This window comes from Falco biarmicus, chromosome 3, assembly GCF_023638135.1.
Source record: "Falco biarmicus isolate bFalBia1 chromosome 3, bFalBia1.pri, whole genome shotgun sequence".
Taxonomy (NCBI): domain Eukaryota; kingdom Metazoa; phylum Chordata; class Aves; order Falconiformes; family Falconidae; genus Falco; species Falco biarmicus.
Window position 1 is genome coordinate 100,751,325 of NC_079290.1, and position 21,124 is coordinate 100,772,448.

At 37.1% G+C, this 21,124-nt stretch overlaps 1 protein-coding gene across 1 annotated transcript; it reads right to left on the reverse strand.

The window, feature by feature from the left end:
* Nucleotides 1-5,279: 5,279 nt before the first annotated feature.
* Nucleotides 5,280-9,368, reverse strand: PRL (prolactin). The gene is made up of 3 exons (XM_056331596.1): nucleotides 9,235-9,368; nucleotides 7,617-7,796; nucleotides 5,280-5,687 (listed from the first exon to the last, which is right to left on the reverse strand). Exons 1-3 carry the CDS (start codon nucleotides 9,364-9,366, stop codon nucleotides 5,496-5,498), a joined length of 504 nt encoding a protein of 167 aa, XP_056187571.1. The 5' UTR covers nucleotides 9,367-9,368; the 3' UTR covers nucleotides 5,280-5,495.
* Between the last annotated feature and the right edge of the window lie 11,756 nt (nucleotides 9,369-21,124).

The following is a 21,124-nucleotide window of genomic DNA, read 5'->3' on the forward strand; positions in this document are numbered from 1 at the left end:
TAGAGAGACAAGTTGTTATATACCATACTTTGCATACTTCTGATTCCTACTTGTTTGAATTATAAGTGAATAGAGCATGACTTTGCTGGGAAGGGGCCCTTTTTTTTGTTCTGTGTTAGTGTACAGTAGTGGTGACTTGGCTGGTAAGTGTGGATGTAGTGATTCTGATATTACTGTTAAAAATATAATATTCTTTATTAATTTCTAATTTATTTGACACTGAAAACTAGAGGGAGGTAGTCTGTTTGATAGTGAAAAAAACTCCATCAGTAAATGGGAATATTTATAGTTAGTCATTTAGTGTACAAACTAATTCCTATTCATTAAGTGCATATGCATATTATGTATTTTTTATTCTGCAAACTCCAATTTTTGCATTCTGCAAACTGCACATTTTCAGCATGTGGTATATGTACAAGTGGTGTGAGTTTTATAGCTTCTTTGGTATGCTAGAGTGAATGCTCTTAGGATTTTTGATGACTCACACTTTCACTCATGTGAATTAATAAGCGATCAGAACTCTTCAGTGTAATGAACCTTATCGTTTATTAAAAAGGGAAAAGTGTTTCTATAATTAGTGTGGTGCTCTTTGACAGAAAAAGTGAATTTTTGGGGGACTACTACTATTAAATATTGTCAGTAAATACTATTAATTTTTATGCTTGGCAAAGCACTTTCTGGTAGCAAACTGCTTAAGATGTAAGGAAGTGTTTGTTGTAAAAGTGTTCTTTAATAAATTTTGACTAGTGTCTATGCCATCATTTTTTAAATAGTTGTGAAATATGGAAATCTCCAGTAAAGGACTCTGTCTGAGACATGTCCTTAGCACTTTTAGTGAGGATTAGTGTCACCAATAAACAGGAAACAAACATTCATCTGTGTATACATCAGTACTTCTTGAGCCAGAGACCGAGTGTTTCTGTGACCTTAAAAGTCTTTCTTTCTATGACCTCTTTTCACTTAGTTTGTTACCATTCATACCATGTACAAAGGAAGAAAAATAAGATGATGTGGACTGGCCAATAATGGTATAAAATATTACCACTCAATGAAAACTTCAGAAATCCTTCATGAGCAAAGGAACAAGAAGTTATTATATCCTGCAATTCTCTTTTGGATGCATGAATTAGAAGGCAGTGTGCCACAAGAACTTGTCCTTCTCAAAAAAACAGAATGTTAGCATGAGATTCTAGTGGTTCTTGGGTGATTAAAAGAGCACAAACACAATGATATAAAAGAGAATTAGTGACAAAATAACAAAAGGGTTTGGTTTTTCCCCTCAATGCACAATAAAATGATAGGCTGAACTGTGGGCTCTGTATTTTCCTTTAAAATGGCCTTGTATTTTCTTTGTCTGTGGGACCTTAAAAAAGTGCCAAACCAAAAAATCAAAGAAAATGGGAGAAGTCTCTGAACCCTTTCTTCCACCAAAGATAAGGACTGTTTTTACTGCTTTCACCTGTATGAAAAAAAAGAGGACATTAAACACCATTACTCATCTGTTTTCATTTCCTCCTCATAGTTGAGTACATGAAAGGAAATGAAAAATCACTACCAGAAAATGTACATTTTTATTATTGTTATGGGGGAATATATCTAAATATAGCCTTAAAATCACAATGATAGTTGATATTGGTGAAATGTTATCTGATGGTCACCAAGGTGTTTGGGGAAAAAAAAGTTGGAAAACCATGGCTGACATTTTCAAGACTGATATTTATTTGAATTTAGCTTGATTCCTAAAGATGAATAAGAGCATAAGGAACATCAAAATGTACTATGTTTTAAAACTTGTTTTAAACCTCTTTTTAACACTTAATATAAACCTATGGATAGTCAGTCTTAAATTTCAGTTGAACATTGAGGCTCAGCTTCATTCTTCAAGATTTACCAAAGTAATTTGCAGGCACAAGACGTTAAGGGGTTGAGATAGAAATAGTCATATATGTAAATAGCTTTACAGATCAGTAAACCCAGTAATTTCAGCGGGAATGTGTATGCCTGTGATGTTATTCCCATGTAAGATTGTAGTATTTGATTTCTATAGTGTATGGGTATATACATAAGTATGATTACTGAGTTTACATCTCTGACATAATTTGTTGTTTGTATATGTTTCATTTATAATAAGCAGACTTAGTTTAAAATGTAGCCCTCAGAGTATTTCTGATTTTCAGAAATTAAACTTAGAAGATATGTGGTTTCTACACTGTATCCCCTGTTATTAAAATTGTTTATTGCCTTTGAATTAATGTTGTGATGGTAAACTGTATTGTACAAATGAATTGCCAAGTGATGGTTAAACCATTGGAGGCTTTTTGTAGCATCTCAGAAGAAAAAAGAAAAAAAGATGGTAGAGAGATTATCACGTTATTAGTTAGACAGCTGATTCCAAATGACACATACTGTCAGTAAAAATCTTCCCTTATTGGCTTTAAAATCATTCTCAAAATAATTTCTGTTTGCTCCAATGGTTGGATATTGTCCTAGAGTCTAGACACAAGTCATGAATAACAAGTTAGATTTTCATTTTGCATATCTCTATTGCTCTGTTGTATTCAATGATAAATGGCCTCAGTGATGAATTGGTTTAAACTTCATACCATTGAGATTTGGTGTCACAAGGTCTTATCTTAATTTTAGTGCCATCTATGGAAGCTTGAATATCATTTTCAAAGGGAACGGAACAGAGACTATATTTCAGCCGTGTGGACATTTCCTTCCCATTTCTGCCAATAAGGAATTTTAAACAAACAGAAGTAAAGAAACCAGCAGAGATTTAAATAGGGACAATTTGGGTATTGAATAACTAGAAAACTAGCTATTTTGAATGCTGGAAACCTGAAGTAGCAAGAAGTTATACACTTGGAAAAAAACTCTTACTGATACCAGTTTCTTTAATTTAGAAAGAACATGCTTGTTTTAAATTCAGATTTGTATAAAATAAGAGATTGGCTATGTAACTATTTTTATTGGACAAAAACCAAGTCACTCAGGCCTTATGAACGTGCACTAATTACAAAATACTAGTGAGATAAGAATGTATTGTCCCTATTAGCAACTGAAAAAATGAGAACTGCCAGTTGGCCTGTGTTGTGGCTCAAATATTCAAAGTCTGAAGGCATTGTCCGTGCCAGGGCACTTGACAATGAAGGTGTAGCTTTGAATGGCTCATGGGGTTCGACGTCTTTCTGTGTCTGTGACAGCTGTGATGACTCAGAATATTAACCAGATCACTTTTAAATACGCTTTTAGCTAAACAGCTGCAAACCAGATAGCTTTTCAGTTATTTTAGAAATTTTTTTGTCTTTCTCTTCTGTCTTTCTTTATGAAATTAAAACCTCATAATTGTACTAAACCAGGCTATAATAAAGCCAGTGCATGCAAGTTTTAAACAAGTGGGTTTAGCACTGTGATTTTTAAGCAGTTAATGAAAGTCATTGTTTTAGATCTACTCATGTAAGTGTAAAATTATGAATGTCTGCCCTATTAATCAAGTTGCTTTTGAATTCTAAAGAGATTCTGAGGTAGGAGTTTACTCAGCAAGACATAATCATTTTTCCAGCTCAATACAGACTAGTCCCATTATTCATGTTTCTTTTGAATAAGAACTCACACTGTAATTCTAAGCACTTGTCATAATTACAAAGGATATTTTTTTCTTTTTCCCCTTCAAAATGTTTTTTTGCCCATTGGCATTATAACAGAAAATAGAATATTATGATTAGATTAAATTCTAGTCTGGGCACTTGCATTTTGCCTGGCAAATTTTACCCATTTTCTTCCTTGACTGTGGTGGTGCACAGCTGTGTGTTGTTAAACTACTGTTGCATATGCCCTAAGTTTTGTGCATTTCAGAGCTTATGAAAGATGTCAGTTATGACTGTCCAACAAGGAATTTGTTTGCTGTACAGGTGATTTTATATGTATTAAAAATGGGCTTAGTATATACCTATCCAGATAAAGCCTGAGGCAGTCAATAATTGAAAATACGAAGGGATTAAAAGACCATTGTGTGTGTATATATATATAGAAAATTAGAAATGCAAGTTATCATTACATCCTTATAGGGATGGCTAAAATGAAACCTTTCTAGCCGTTGGTAATATCTAATCTCTTACCTAAATACCTACAATGGCTATGCTTATTCTGTTGTGGTTATAAGCGGGAGGCCTTAAGCCCTCAAACCCATCTTCTCTGGTCTTTCACTCTTCCTCCAAGCTGGCTCAACTCTGGAGCAGTGCAGCAGGCTTGTCTGGTGGAAGCCAAACCCATGAGGAGCTGATTGGAACTTAAGCTCCTCTTTGCTGAAGCTGTGTGATAAAGCCAAGGCCAAGTTTGTTTATGGCTTACAAAGACAGCATATAGATACGGTCGGTGGCTCCAGCTGCTATTTGGCTTCTTACTTGCTGTGTGACTGTAAGCCAGACTTTTTAAAAAAATAGTCAATTGTTTTGGTCTCTCCAGTTTTCTGTTGTTTAACCATAGTGTTTTGATATGAGTGCCCTAAAAACTTTGAGTGTGACTAAACCCAAAGTTTATGGAGACACTTTGTGTTCAGGGCAGCAGATACCTTGGGTCAGCTAGTGCCTTTTTACAGCTTGAAAGTTTTCTGAGCAATTGCAGCCACCACATTGCTTGTGAGGAATGTGAAGGTAGGTGGATTTGATATGGATGCCCAGTATTTCCTATTGGGACCTAGTGAAGCCTATTTGTTTCTTTGCCCTCAGACAGTCACCTCAAATGTAATGAACCTTCCTTTGGAAATGCCTCTTCTTCAAATAGTCAGTAGAGATGTAGATATACTTGGATCTCTGTCCTTAAAATTCTGGATGTGTCTTCTTTCTCCATGGACTGTATGGGGAACCAATGGCTAAGTTAGCCAAGATGGATTTCTTACTCTTCTCTCCCCTACTCAGTTTTTGTACAGAGTAGAAGCATCAGTTCAAGAGGCTTGGATTTGAGACCATATTTTTAGTTTAGAGTAGTTCAGTGTAATAGGTGATTAATCTGCTTTTTGATATCCCTCCTTTTTTCCCCCCCTCCTTTTTGGAGGGTGGGGGTAGAGAGCAATAGAAGTAAGATATCCTGTCATCAGTAACTGGAGTCTGAGATCCAAAAAGAGAAGCAACTGCTAAACGTATAAACCATACTAGCTATTTTTCATTCACTAATACCACTCAATGTTATGCACTTTTGGATTTAATAACATTTTTATTCATATCTGCATGATCTGGTTACCACTGAAATGCTACTAAGTGTGGAGATGAGACTGAAAAGTCTACTCTTGTCATACAAGTAAATGAGAACGTTTTAAAATGCTAAGATAAATGGTGCTAATAGTTGCAGCCAAAATTCACAGAAACATGCCTGAAAGTTACTGATGAACCTGATACTGTACAGTGTGACTTTTCATGAAGTTTGCAGTGAAAAGCGGCAAAGCAACAAGAACTCCATGATGAATGACTTCAGCAAGTGATTCAGGCCATGAGTACTTAACAATTGCCATCGTGGATTAGACGGCACTTCAGAAGCTTGAGGTAGTTGTCAATTTTGTGGGAATCTCGGCGGAGGCAATGCAGCAGGTTGTAAAAGGCAAAGAGCCTGGAGTCCTCATCCGCGAGTTGCAGGGATGGAAGGCCTTCCCATTGAGGGTAAATTTCATTTCCGATCTCACCAGAATGAACCTAAAGACACAAAATGATATTGTAGTAAATGATAGTGGATCTGACTGGCCCTGAGGAATGCTTGTTGCTAGTGTATGGCTTGTGAAGTGTTTCCTCTTATGGTTCCCAGTATTCTGTACGATGTTCTTTATCTTCATGCAGAAATTTGAATGAATTTGTCAGATTTTTCAGTTTATTTCCCTAAAATATGTAAAAAAACCTTAACTGTGTCAGTAGTGTTTTAAGAAAACTACTGTGTTAAGTGGATTCCAGTGGAATCTGACTTTGCAGAGAAATCACCCTTTCCTTTATGCATGGATTCCTCAGTGACATCTCGGGTTCCCTCCATCTCAAAATCTTTGTTAGCACTTGTTCCTAGAACTTTTTTGTGTGTATCTCCAGCTTCATCTTGGCTTATCTCTTAAGTGATCTCTGATACAGGCAGATTCAAGAACATGTTACCAGACGAATCTCCTAACAGTACATCTTCAGATGTCCTGTACTTCAGGTTCCATTAAAAAAAAAAAAAAACAAACACAACAAAACCAAAAAAAAACCCAAAAACTGAGTAATACACTAACCTGTAATGTTAGAAAGCTACATGTAGTACATGTAGGAACTCATGTAGTAAGCCAGCATCTGAGGTTTAGGTTCCCTTGTTTGAAAGAGAGAATTGTATCACAGAAATCTACCTTTCATAGCAGGAAGGAAGTCCGAGTCTACTGGTGCTTGTGCACTTTCCTTATTTCCCACCAGCTGTAGTTCGTACAAGCACACAGGAGAGTATCTGTGGACTCTCTGTCACTCAGTTTAAGCAACAAGCCAAAAAAATTATAGACCTACTATGACTCAGAAACGTGGTTTGACACTAATGAATTTGCCAATCCTGTCTTCAACCTCCTTCTGTAAATAATGTGAACGAGAAGGTGGTGACAGGGTAAAACTGTAGCAGCACCTGACTTACACTGTTATCTTGGATCCTCGCCTGCACCCTTTTCACATGTGGATATGGGAAAGAGATATATTTGATTACACTGATAAATGCATTTGTGGCCTGGATGGGCTAAGGTTTCTGAGTAAAGAGACACCTAACTGAAAGAGAGAGAGACCAGGAGTGAGTGATCCAGTGGAAAGTGGTGGATACAGCGGTGGTGGCACACTTAATGCTGTTCAACTAAGCAAAAGCCAGTAAAGTCAGAACCTCTTTTAACATCTGGCTCAGTGACAGAATGATGTATTCAGGGACTAACAGAGGCCCCTTTAAAAATAAACATGCTAGAGCAGATTTTATTCAGGAAAGCTTTCAATCATCTACTGATAACAAGAGTTACTCGAGTATGGGTTTTGTCAGACAACAGCCTTGTTGTCTGACCTTACAAGTGTAGGGGGAACCAAGTCAGAGCCAGAGCTCATAGTAACTAGTATGGTGCAAAAAGCGAAATGAAAGATACCACAATTACTTTGCTGTATGCCACATCTTTACGATAGCCCAGCCTTCTAGAACAGTTTTCAACACAGTATCTGTTTCTGAAAACTATACACAATACCTATATGTGTGCAGATATGTATAAATATGCTAAAACATACATATAAATATGTGCATGTGAAACACACAGGCACATCCTTAAAAAATCAGGATTGCAAATTCAAAATACTCAAAGATAGAATGATGATCACCAGTCCTGATGATTACACCTTCCCTCAAAGCAGCACTGGGAGTATGCTGCGTTATGCTGTGCCAGTCATATCACATTGTCTCTTCAGAAATTGCAGGTAGCAGAAGAGGAGAAAACTGAAAGAAGAAAGCTGAACATTCTCAGATTCAGCTATTTTGCCTCCCTTTTTTCCCTTCACATCCACTGTTTCCTATTCCAGGTAGGGAGGGCCTGTCACTGTATACGTCTTCATTACAGCAACAGGCTGGCAGGCTGTGAAGGATCTAGTACTTACCCGCCCAACTATTTTCTCCATTCCTTCTAGAAGACGCTTGTTTTGTTCTTCAATCTCTACAGCCTTCCAGAGGATGGTTTCTGGAGCTTCTTTGATTCTTTGTACTTCAGAGGCAAGATGGATCAGGGGATCATTCCAGGAGCGCAGCACTCCCAGTATTAAATTCAGTAGGTCTTCATGCTGCTCACCCACATTAAGAAAAGACAGTTAAAATAGCAAGGCTAAATGCTGGCAGCAGTAGGAAGCATTTAGAGCAATGTCCTTAGACGTAGTGCTTTGGGAACTCATTCCAGGACCTACTACTGAATATGCCCTATAACCCTGTCTTAGACACCTCTGTGCAATTGCATTTCCGAAATTTATTATTGTTGTCATCATGTTTTACACTATTAGCACAAGCTCCTAAAGTATTTTAATGGAAAATATCATTAAAACGTCTCCACATTAAAAACTAGGAAGCACAACTGTGCTTCATCACTGTGAGAAAACCAGAACTCCTTATCGGATTTTTGATGGATATTTTAAAATCCAATGATTTTTTATTTTTTATTTTTTAATGTTTAGTACAGAACGGAAGGTGCATATTACGGTAAACCACTAAATAGCTTTTATTGCCTCTATGTAACTCATGTATCCTCCCCTTTGAACAATGGTGCTTCCAGCTATAACTCTCTGGCTTTAAAAATTGTCCTTTACTGTGGGTGATAAAAATTCATAAAGCGTATGGTTATGGTAGTATTCAACTTTTTTTTCTTTGCTAGATGCACTGGATCTGCACACAACCAGACTTGTGTAGCCAGGGCTGTGAATTCTGTTGCTCCCAATAGTTTCTGAACGAGATACTGAGAAGATGACTATACTGGAATTGCAAAGATAGCACCACCATGCAACTGATAAAGATTTCTCCCTGACACACCCCCATTCATACAGCTGTGCTTATTTTTTTCTCCAGAGTATTTTCAAGTTGTATCCATGAGTACAGGCTGAACAAGAGTATCGTCATCTTCCCTTAAGTTTATAATTATTAACTTGACATACGTAGCATGTTTCTCTTTACAAGTATTTTGCAATATTTCGCACTAGAGTCTTTGTATTTGGATGATGATGTGACCACTTTTGCCTACTGGTAACAGCAAGAATATCTATGTAGTATTTGTTTAGTAATGTCAGTGTTTTCAGTTCCTGGAAAACTTTACCTCTGCCTGCATGCAGTATTCACTATATTGCCAATGTATTTTTATGTTTGTTAATATAATACCTGTCTATAAGGTGCTTTAAGATAATGTTCAAAGGCTGTAGTGTTCTCAGTGCTGTACAAGCATGGTAACTGCTGTTGCTCTATGAGGTTGTATTGTAAATGGAAATAAGATGCAATGACTGAAAGCAGCATACAGGAAAAGGAGGGGAAGATGAAAGTTACCGGTACTTACGTACTCTGTACAGCCTGTAACTTAGTATCAGCAAATGTCAAATCAGCTTTTCTTGGCTTTTTGGTGCCTTCCTCTTCCTGGCTTTTTCATTCCGATTGAGCTGATTTCCCTCTCCATCTGTCTGCTGCCTTTCCATTCTGTACCCCCTGCTCTATCTCACACTGAATGACAGTAGAAATGGGACTTACATGAGTCTGCTGAGCTTGCTCCTTATCTTCAGGAGTGGTTAAGGAGGATGTGTGGCAGCCATTAACAGCTTTTGTAATAAAACCCCGGCCCTGAGCATAGCGTTCATCCTGCAGATCAGCAAGGACAGGCATTATTGAAAGAGATAAGTAAGAAGAGCTTCCATTCAAACACTGTATTAACTAATTGTTGTTCCATTGCCTTTATCACTGCTTTTATGCTGCAAAGGTCAAAAGTTTCGGGTGAGTCTTTAGAGTGAAACTAGCATCCAGCAAACACAGGCTTGTCCCACAGATAAAGAATGATGGGAGAAAGGTATCTTTTAATAGAAGTGTTGGGGACCTTAGCAATGGTCAGCACTACACACAGATTTGGTCACCATTGGGACTATCACTGTGCAGCAGTCATATTTGTTTACTTATTGAAGGATTCCATATGTTAACATATGCTTGTGCTTAAAAAATATTAAATTGCATTTTTATGTTTTCTCACTCGCAGGAAAAGGCAGAGTACTTACAAATTCATTGAATATTTCCGAAGAGAGGAAGTGGATGTAGTGTGAAAGTTTAACTGCTCGGTCAAAAAGTTCTCCAAGGGAAACTTGGCAACTGACGGATCCATTGGGGCAGATAGGCAAGGAGGTCACTCCTTCCTTTGTCAGGAGCACGTTGGACACCAGAAGAACCACCAGCAATAAACCTGTTTGTGTTAAAACCAACCCAAAATGGAATCACATTGACTTGTATGTGCATTTAGAAGTAGCTGTCAGAGCCAGATGCTGGATGGATTTGGCTGTGTTGTCACGTGGCTCAGAGTACCCCCTGTACTGGATGCTGAAAATCAGCGGAGGAGGGAAGCACTGTAATTCTATTATCCTTTCTCCCCTCTGTCACCCTGACTGTGTAGCAGAGCCTGCTGCAGAATTCAAGGAGACAAGGTAACCTGTGCTGCAGTGTACACTGTATTCTGAATTCTCTTACTGTTGTGCCTGACTTTATTACACAGTGATAAATGGAAGAAAGAGAATCAAACTTCTTCACAGTGTAAATATAGATACATAATTATATTTGCACAGCTATATAAATTTGGAAAATAGATTGGTCTTTTTTTTTTTCCCTCCCCCCCCTCCTCCCACAGGTCCTTTTCTTCTTTGCAAACATTTGGAGTTTAAATTAATTTTGTGGGAGGGTGGTTAGGTCACTCTCTTAAGGTTTTGATTGTCCTGGGAGTTCCTTCAGAAGATTTCCAGCAGCTGTGCTGCTTTGCTGTTTAGAATTTAACCCTGAATTGTCTACTGCTAAGAAAACAGAGAGTACTTTAATCTTTTCCCCTGAGCTCTGAAACCGATATAGAGAACTTCTCATTATCTAAAACACAAAACCTCATCTGTTTAAAACTTTTAATATTAACTTAACAGAGTCAAGTTTTCTATTCAGTGAAATGAAATATGCACAGAAAAACAATGGGGAAAATTTAAAGCAAATATTTGGTAAATGAACGTACTTACTCAAAGAACACTGTTCTGTGCTCTCCGATTTTCAGTTCTGGAAATTGGCTTGCTACAAGTATTGGTTCACTAGACTTATTTTAGATGCTAAATTAAAGTGTACTCCATAAATCAGCAGAGTTGTCCCTAATTTTATAATGAGATAAGTTTCTTTCTAGCTCTAAAGTAAAGAAAAGTCCATTTACACTATATTGAAGGAAGCCTTCCTCCTCGCCCATGAACAAGGTGCATGCATGCTGCAATTAGGAAAGTCCTCTGGGAAATAATTCTGCAAATAAGAAAACCTGAAACTTGTTGGCTTAGAAAGTTGAAGATGGTTATGAAAGCATTCAGTTCAAAATTACTACACCACTTTGAGACTTGTGGGTAATAAAGTTTAGTCATTGCCTTCTGAGTGGTATAACAAAACAGTTTGGTTCCAGTCTTTTGTGTGCAGGTGTCACATCCCTCAAGCCAATTTTCTGTTATACTGCCCAATGCAAAGGTAGTCTTAGGAGACAAAAGACTGAGTAAAAAAGGGATGAAGCTGCCTTCTAATTCCAAGCTTTGGACACTAAACATTTGAGGTACAGGCAGGTTTCACCACGATCAGAAGACTAGGTGGCTGGAAGACCTCAGTTTCTACAACTGTTACATTTCAGTTACTTCCTAATTCAATCCAAATTTAAAGAAATATGCAAGTTATCAGCGAGTGAATGGCAGAAGTCTTACCTTTCAGTGAAGCCCCCTTGTTGCTCATGGTGGGGATCCTGTGTGATGACTTGCTTTACCTGGAAAAAGTCTCAATACTTGCTTTTATCCTTTGCGCATGCCACTTTTATATACACCATCCAGGGTCCATCTTGCATACATTCAGCAGGTCATGGAGTTTATCTCGATAATTACAAACATCGAATTGCCTTCCTTCCACATTCATATTCAGTATTTTTTTGGTTTTTTTATTTTTAAGGGTGAGAGGGAATTTCATTAACAAGTTCAGCTGTGGGATCCTAAATACGGTTGGAGGAAGAGTGTGCCAAAAATTTACCCTGAATGAGGTGCAAATGCCATTGGTCCTAGAAACCTCCTGCTGTCAAGTCTAAGACATATTCTCAATGTTTCTAGCCTGCTGTTCCTCCTCCCTAGAACTGTCATCTCATCCTTCCTTGTTTCTTCAGCCATCCAAGCTTGCTTATGTTAAAATTCTGGTTATTTGTGGAAGGCAAATAATATTTTACAATGTCCACAGTGAGAGAAACAGCATAAATTGTAGTGAAATGTATCCAGAGAAAGGGAATGGAGGCTCCTGGAAATACAGGTCACTATCTGTAAGATTATCAATGTGACATTCTGGGTATATAGATCCATACAGTTAAAAAAGTTATTACCCAGCACAAATCATGATATAATTGATCCTCAGTCTGCGAGATATTTGGAGAAAGTTCTTACATTAAAAAAGTAATAATTTGCAACAGTCAACGAGGAAGAAGTTACATGTTTACTGTTTAAGCACAAATGTTTCATGAATAAGTCAGCATTATTTAAGCCCTCTACAAAACCATGAGATTGCTTTCTGTACTTGGAAACTCCCTGCGTAAAAGATGGGCATTTCCACCATACGCAAAACATATGCTGTCATAATCACTGGGATTTGTTTCCAGATCTGATGTGCCTGTGGAAATCTACAAACTAGCCCTAGCAGGCTGGCCCCATTGTCTTGTTGTGTAAGGGTCATCTGTATGAATATGTTAGCAAATGTGTAATCTCTCACCTGTTTCTCAGGTCCATTTACCTGTGAAAAGACTTTCCAAATCAGATGATTATAATGAATAAGGTATACAGCGTTAATGAATTTTCCTGCCTTTAGACAACTTGTTTTGTACTTGTGGAACAGGTATTTATGTAACCCTGAGTCCTTCATTATTTCATAACTATGGACATGATTCTTGAAGCAGTGATAAACAAGCGAGAAGAAAGGTAGAGCATTTAGGGGGTAAACCATGGAAGGCATCCCTTTGGAAGCAGTAAAAGGAGATGCTTCAGCAGTAAACCAAAACCAGTAACAAGTGGTCTACCTCTGCTAGGTTCTAGGATGATTGCTAGAAGAGTTTGTTCTGCTTAGAGGCTGGATCTTGTTTGGAAATTGAGGCCCTGCTGAGTAAATGAAACAGCTGTTGCCTGCAGCAGGGAGAAGTGGCAGCCTGGTGAAGGCAGTATAACTAGAATATGGCCACAGCCAAAACTCTGGAATGGATGGTAGAAACCCAGCTGTCTTCTAAACCACAGCCACATGGCTTATGATCTTGGTTTAATTCAACTTGAAAATCTTCCCCAATAAGCTTACAGGTGAGCTTGAAAAATCCTGGTATCTTATAACATTAGAAGAGACCTGTGAATAAAAGGAATTAACACTTCTCAACACACCTTTCGCTCTTTCATTTACTAGTGTGCTTTTCTTGGTATTTTGAGGGGTTGGTAGAGATGCCAAAATAAGGCACACAACTGATTAATATTAGGGACTAGATAACAAAGGAAGATATTCACAAAGGCAGCAGGTAAACTCCCTAGGCTCCCTTTACCATTACTGGAGAGGGAAGCTGCTCACAGGCCTGACGGCATCAGGTAAAGTCAGGATCCGTATACGACTTATCTTCGAGAGGAGCCTGTTTCTTGCCATATAAGCGTAGCCAAAGCACCTCAAATGCAGATCATGGGAAAAAGTGGGGTTTTTTAAAGCATTGCGTGATGTTTTAATGAAAGCATTCTACCACAAAATGATATACTTCGCTTTTCTTTTGCACCTTTCATCTTGAAATCCTCAAATACTTTACTAACACGAATAGGTTAAAATTGTCAGCAATTAAGAAACATAGGCAGAAGGAGAGGAGAAACTCTTTGTAATGTAGATAAATATAAAGGTAAAGTTCTTTTATCAGGTATGAGAACTGACATAGAAGTTAAGATGTTTATTTGCAGCTGCACAGGAAGTCTTTTGGGAAAAAAAAACCAACAACAACAACAACAAAAATTCCTGATTCCCAGATCTGCACTCTAAGTGAAGACTCAAATTTCTTACTAGTACCAAAAGGAAAAGAAAGGCGAGAGAAGAAAAAGAGGAGGAAAAGTTACAATAACCATAAATAAATAGGTCCAAATAATAAATTTCTTATATTAATTAGGAATTGGGTTCTATTTAAAAGTGGAAAAAACCTCAACAGTAGCTGAAAATGCTCCCCTCTGCCTTTTGAAAGTGGCTTGGTTTTACATCTTTCAAAGAAGTAATATAGAACTTGGCATCCCATCTTCTCTGACTGTTCCCTGAACCTTGGTAAAGGAAACTGATCCTAGCCCATAATAGCCTCCTAATTGTGACAGTAGCTGAGGACAGCACTGTAAATAACTGGACAGTCATCACAAGTGAGGGGATTGCTCCTGGAACAATTCGAGGAACTCCAAAGCACATTTGTGATTAGCAGCACGTTTCCATCTCCCTTTGTCTTTCACTCTTAGGAATTTAGGAATTAGGAATTTAATGGAGTTAATTTTTTTTTTTTTTAATTATCACATTCCTTTTGTCTTCAAGAGTTTTTCTGGAAGTAAAATTAGTAGGTTGTTACCACCCAGTGTAAACAATATGCCAAAAGAAGGGCTTAATTTATGCAGACTTTATTATATAGCTTTTAGCTCATTACTCATGCTTCATAGGCATTACATGTGACGTATCAATATTGCAGATAACAGCATTTAGTGCTCATTTCTCCATAATCTTATCTTTCTGTATCATGTGAGGTTGCAGGCCATGAGTTAGTCTGTCACATTTTGATTAAGAGCTCTGGGTCAGGACTAGAAGATCAAATATTCCTATTCCATTTTATTTTATTTTAAGTTTTTGAGATATGCAAAGTGTTGTGTCTGATTGTCATCTACTACAGAGGAATGAAAATAATCTTTTCTGATGGAATAGTTCTTTGCAGAATACTTATTTCATGCAGATGAATCAAAGACTGGGTAATATCAATCGGTATTTCTCTTTTTAATTTTACTTACCTGGAAGTATCTGTATTTAATAACAGAACTTTAGTTAATGCAGAAGTTGAAAATGCCAGCTTTCTGGCTATGTTTTTGAAAGGTGATCCCCAAGTTATGCATGCAGATGACTGAGCATGCAAAACTGAATGTACAGAAACCTTTTCCTATAGGTGATCTGATTGTCTGAGTCTTCCGATACACAATGCAGCAGAGGGGTTGATGTTTTCCTGGTTTGTATATGTAAGCTGGAGTCATAATGATAAAAATATAGTTGCTCTTTTCTTCCTTTCATGTAATAATTTACAAAGTTGTCCAGTCAACTTCATTTAATGGTTGGCTTTGGACAGATACAAATAATATTTAATCTGGATCAAAACCAAATCCTCAGAGCACTTTAACTTTTCAAACATGTGGAAAATACATTTTAAGGATGAACATAAGCAGGATACTTTTTAAATCTAGATAGTTTCAAATGACAAATATTGTGTCTTTTCTGATTACTCCCTATAACCTCCATGTAACTTTTGTGCAAAATTAAAGTGATTTTCTAGGATTCTGTAAAACAAGGGTTCTTGCTCTCCATCTTCTTCTTCTAGGAAACAGGAGAATTTAAAAGTGTTCTCTCCAAATGTTTGTCTCAGCAAAACCAGCAAAATGGGGATTGAGTACTTTCATACTGTGATCCCTGCATGCAGGCTGGTAAAAAATAGATAAGAACATAAGGGAAAATGATTCCATATGGAGGAAAAAAAAGGTGGAAATCTTTGGGAGATTTTCAGTTTACTTTTCATTTAAATACTAGAGTAGTTTCATACAATTTCAGAAGTAGACATAAAAATAAAATAGCAGAACATGTTTCAAAAATAATTTATCAACATTGCCACTATGATGACATGCGCCTAAGTGCACCATGAAATATTGTCATTCCCAAGTAGATATCCAGCTAACGATAGCAAAAAATTGAGGGGAATTTGCAAAGAATGGAGTAAAAGCTAGCTGGTGTCTACTGCTCCTGATGCTGAAGTTGTTTGAAGCCTGTGGCTCTGTGCTCACTAATGCTGTATCTGTGTATTATCAAATAACCTGGCAGTGTAAATTTGATCTTGATCACACATAACTGCATTATGGCACTTCAGTTGAATTATCGAGAGACCACGTTATGGTTCTTATCCCGGCTTGATACTTGATATTTGACTGGTGGAGGTTGGAGGATAATGATCTGACATCTGCTAGGAAAAAGATATCCCACAAAACTTTTTCTATAGATGTGAAGTGGCAGAGCGAGCCTGTGCTGGTTCAGCATTTCATGTCATGTGGCTGCGATATTATTTATCCTATATCTTAAATCCATTTGTCCTTTTTCAGAGCTTGAAAACTAGTGATTTTAAAAGTGGAGACAAATATGCGGAATTCCCACCCTCCAAAAATCTTAAGAATAGATTCCTGGGAGCACTGCGGCACATTGAGGATTTGAGCAGTTGTGAAAGCTTCTTCTGTCTGCCCCGTTTGGGTTTTACACTACTTCTGGGACAGTGGAACTACATACTGGGTCATAGTTGGGCTGATTTCCAAAGCTGTAAGTTACAGTCCAGTCCAAATGGAAAAGTATTACAAGCATGTAAGTATTTGCGCACTTTGGCCTGTAAGATACAGTTACTGCTATAAAAACATCACTGAATTGCTCTGTCTTAGCTACAGGGAGAAGTATGCTTGATTCTGAGGCATATTGACCATCATAGCTCCAAAGGCTGAAGACCTAGCGATTTAAACAGTTTGTATGTTTTTTGTTGTTTTCCCATACATTTGCTTTTATGTCTGATTTATTTCCCTTGATCATGTTCTGCAACAATTGGTAAGTTATTCTCCATGAGATCCTGATTTGAGGATGAACTAGAATGAGTATCAAGAATTTACTTCAGGTAAACATGCCACAGTGGAACTTAATAGTGGACAGGGTAATTATTGCTATTGTTTTGAGTATTGTATTTGTGTAACACACTTTTAATGAAAGGTAATAAACAATAAAATTGCCATCAGAAGGCTGCAGTTTTCCTGCTAACAAGTGGGGAATAAGAAAAATAGGAACCTGGTTTATATATTTGTGTATTTTTAATTCTGTGGATACATGCATCACTGGAAAAACATTTCTTTAAGTGCTTTGTGGAACTAGAGTCTGTAGGAGGATTTATTTTTTTTTAATTTTTATTTTTATTACAAATACATTGAAAAGAACACTGAAGTGCTCGCAGAGGTTTTGAGCACATTTCAATAGCTAGGTATTTCCAAGGGTTGTGGTAAATATGTTTCTGTTTTAGCACGAAGTGTTTGATTTACCTGATAGATAGTATCCCAAAATGGCAAATGGAGGTTTTGTCCTGTGCTTTAGAAGTGCATCTTCCTGAAGATGCATTTTTCTTCCTTCAGTGAAATACTGTTTGGTCAGACAATTTCTGATATGTATATACGGACTGAATGGAGAGGAAAAGGTGAGTAGAAAATTTTTGTTGGGCTGTGGTATTAGCTGAAAGCCAAACAGCAGGCAGAGATCAGTGCTGACATTCTTGCGTCTTTGCGAGGATCGCGCTTTTGGTTGTACATTTATGAGAGGGAGGAGTGCATGTTGCTGCTCAAAATTCTCCATTTCATAATGGGATAGAAGAAATACTGAAGCGATGTGACCTTTCCTTAACTGTCTTTAAGGAAGCATTCAGTGTCAGCTGTTTCTCTTACCAGTTCCAAAACCTAATAAATTTTCTATTTTTCATTTGTTTGTTACTGTCTCTAAACCTAGCACACAAATAAAAATAATTTATAAAGGGATAAGATGTGTGGGTATTGGGAATCTCCTGACCCACAGGAAATTTGGATCTTCAAATCATGTTTAGCACCTCATTAGAACTATTTTTCCAGTCTACCACATTTTGTAGATATTTTAATTAGGCTTGTCATATTTTTTTTTAACCCGGGCTAGAAATTAATATTGACATAGATTTTTTGCAAGACACGTGAAATTGCTTTAGTAAAATGCATTCACCTCCTTCCTAAAGCTAAAATGTTTTCTTTAGGGAAAAAAGCTTAAAGGAGTTCTTCTCTGACTATATATTCTGTGGTAGTAAGAGGAAATGTATGTTACAAGGTGGCAAATGCATGGAAATGCATACAGATCTATACAGCAGGCACAGCCCACGGTACGGTCTGTGCAGAGGTTGTCAGCTGTCCCAGGGTACCCAGTAGGATTCCCTTATAGCTTAAATACTTAGAAACGATAGCTGTATTGGCTATCCAGTAATATAAGAAAAGAAGAAATAAATGATTGTTGATGAAAATTGAAATAGCTGAAAGAGTTTGAAGTACACATTTTTAGACCGAAATAGAAAAAAAAAATTAGTCAAGAAAACTTTTTGGTAGCAAGCACTGCTAACCACTCCTTAAAAGGTCAAATACATTAACTTGCACACCTGCAGCACATTTGTGTGTTTAAAAATTCATTAAAAAATATGGAAGGTGCATTTCTGTTCAATCTGTAATGAATATATTTGCATGTAATCACAGCTTTTCTCCTTTAGAGCCTTCTTACTCATTTCCTAAGTCCTCAACCTGTAACCTGATCTTGTGGGATTTACAAAGCTGAGGCCAAAGTCATCATGGAAATGTCATGACATTGCCACTATCGGAAGTGCCTAGTCATTCCGAACAGCTGACACAGTACAGCTTCACGACCGACCAAGAGCAGTAATGTCAGTCGCAGTGTGCCACTTGTGGTGTTAGCCGTAGGATTCGCCTAGGCAGGAGGAGGTGAAGGAACGGCCATCTGTTTTTCTCCAGACCCTTCGCTAGCCCCATCCAGGGCACTGTGTTCATTAAACTTGACATGGGAGACACCACACTGCTTGGCAGTTTACACATACCCATCCCTGATGTCTTTATGCTTTTTCATTGTGATCTATATATTTTATTTTAGTTTTTTGAAGTGTGATTATAAAATTATTATTTGAGCTACTTCAAACACAGCTTTTCCCAAGGGATGAAGGCTTTGGTATTATTATGGTGCTTCTTGGGAAGAAAAACCAAACCACAGCAGACCAATAGGAAGGAGTGGAGTGCAGCATAGTCTTGGTATCACTTTCTTCTTAAAACTTTTCTGTTTTGTCTCCAGTTTCAAAGCTTAGGGCTAATATTCCCTGTGGACTATATTTCAATGGTATTTGGCTTTATTCCTGTGATACGTATCAATACCATCCTACCTAGTAGACACCAGGAAAGAGGAATTGTTCTTCACGAATAGAAGAGCTAGTTTGTATCCTTCATAAAAATGAATATGCTAAACAGAGGCAGTTAAATTGTATTAACATAATAGATTGAAAGTATTTTTTCTTAAAGGACCAAAGTTTACTCAGTTTATGACATTCTTTCCCTTAAAAAAACACCCAACAACCTGCCACAATTTTTCTACAATAATTCTGCTTTTCTGAGCATGTATCCTGTTTATCTCCTTAAACTTGTCAGTCTTTAAATCGGTCTTTAGAAATTGGAGGGGAGATCTGTATCAAAAGAAATATATTTTGATTTTCACATTTGTTGTGAGGGATGCAGTCATGATTTTAAAAATTTTGAATCTTTAATATTCCCATAAAACTTATAATAGATTTTTAAAATATATTTTTTCATATGTGAAAAATAATATTTTTCATATGTGTGTGGGAGAAAAAGAGCCAGGTTACAATTAAAGAGGATCGTAGAACATCAGCTCTCAGTTTGTTGATGTTCCTTTCTCATCTTTTATAAGAGTGGAGCAAAAAGGTATTACATATTGACTTGCGAAATTTTGTGGGAGAAAGAGTGTGTTATCAGATTGCAGCACATTTTGTTGTTATGGCTCTTGAGTTTGTGTGTAGACAGATGCTGTAACTGGATCCATTATTTGCAGGTGGCTGTGAGAGGAGGATTCCAAATGATTGAAACAGGGTGACCAGGTAGCAGAAGTTTTTTTTCAGTTTACAGCAGACTTGCTCTGGAGAGAAATCATCTTTAGGTAAATCAGATAATGTCATCTCCAAAATTCTTGCTGTCATAGTCAGTTTATCTTGTACAAAGTCTTCTTTCCTGCATGATTTGATGCATGACAGAAATCTATGGCTGTTAAAAAACCAAACAACTTCCATTTTAAGCAGTGTCAGTAGAAATTAATCAATTTTCTTATTAGAAATAGTGATGATCACAAAAATGGAAAGGCAAAGTGGCCCATCAGCTTTGCTGTACTCCAGTTTTGCTCTCTACAATGTATGGACAAGTGTGAAGATTTTGTAGCTACATTTGCAATAATAGAAACTGCAGGTATTTGGTTTAATAAAGACTTCATTAATCCCATAAAACCTCGGTGTGAGGTAGAGCTGCTGTTAACCATTCTCACCGAGCTAGATGTGAAGAACCTTCAAAACCTGTAAACATGCCAGCAGTAACTGACTGTTCTTGCACATTCCTTCCAGCCACCTTTCATTTCACAAAGGTTTTTAATTTAGAACCCTCATATCTTTTAAAGACTTTTATTTATTTATTTTCTCTCTGCCTTATTTTTGTCTCTATTTTCTTCTATTCAGAACATGAATCTCAGAAGGGGGAAAAAACCCAACAAAAATCCTTGACATCTGGAGAGAATTTCAAATTGCCTTTTGCCTTCCGAAATGAAATTTGCATGTTTTTTTGTTTGGGTTTCTTTTTTGTTGTTGTTGTCGTCTTTTTTTTTAAAAGAAGAGGAAAAGGATCAATCAGCAAGAGATACACTTACCTTATCTGGCAGGGCCATGACAGTGTTCACTGCTCTCCACTGAAGATTTTGTAGAGGCATATGATTAGTCTGAAGCTTTTTTTGCTAAGAATGTCAGGTCACAAAGGACTGTTACCCTCTGAATCAAAGCAGACAGAATTGCTCTCACATTTTCCAGGCCTGCATTACACATACATGCCTTAAAATGACAGTAGAAGAAGGAAATCTGTAGTTAGTATAAATGCCGTCAGAAAAATATGCCACTAATGTTTCTATTTCTTGTGTTTTCTGTAGGGAGATGGTCCTAATATTTCTGTTTTCTGATAAATCTAAGGGATTGTGGAACTAGTTCTAGAGTTTTGGGGTAAAACCAATAGTGCATATGTTGCTATTTCTGCAGGAAGAGTTTTAACATTATATCTTCTAATACCTTTGAAGATGGGACTATTTCTGTAACCTTAATAGAGTATGACTTTCCTATATCCAAAGGCATAGGTCATGTGCATAAAATATGCTCTTAAAACATATTCTTTGTCTCTATTTTAAATACCGCAGAATCATTCACAGGTTATAACCCTATTTCATTTTTACTGGCTTTGGTTTTCCTTTCTCT

What these genes read in the sequence shown, in the direction of transcription:
- PRL (XM_056331596.1), bottom strand. Translation starts at nt 9,366, where the DNA reads ATGCCTGTCCTTGCTGATCTGCAGGATGAACGCTATGCTCAGGGCCGG. An exon ending in AGCAAGCTCAGCAGACTCAT is followed by an intron (nt 7,797 to 9,234) that starts GTAAGTCCCATT and finishes GTGGGTGAGCAG; the next exon opens with CATGAAGACCTACTGAATTT. An exon ending in TGGAGAAAATAGTTGGGCGG is followed by an intron (nt 5,688 to 7,616) that starts GTAAGTACTAGA and finishes TTGTGTCTTTAG; the next exon opens with GTTCATTCTGGTGAGATCGG.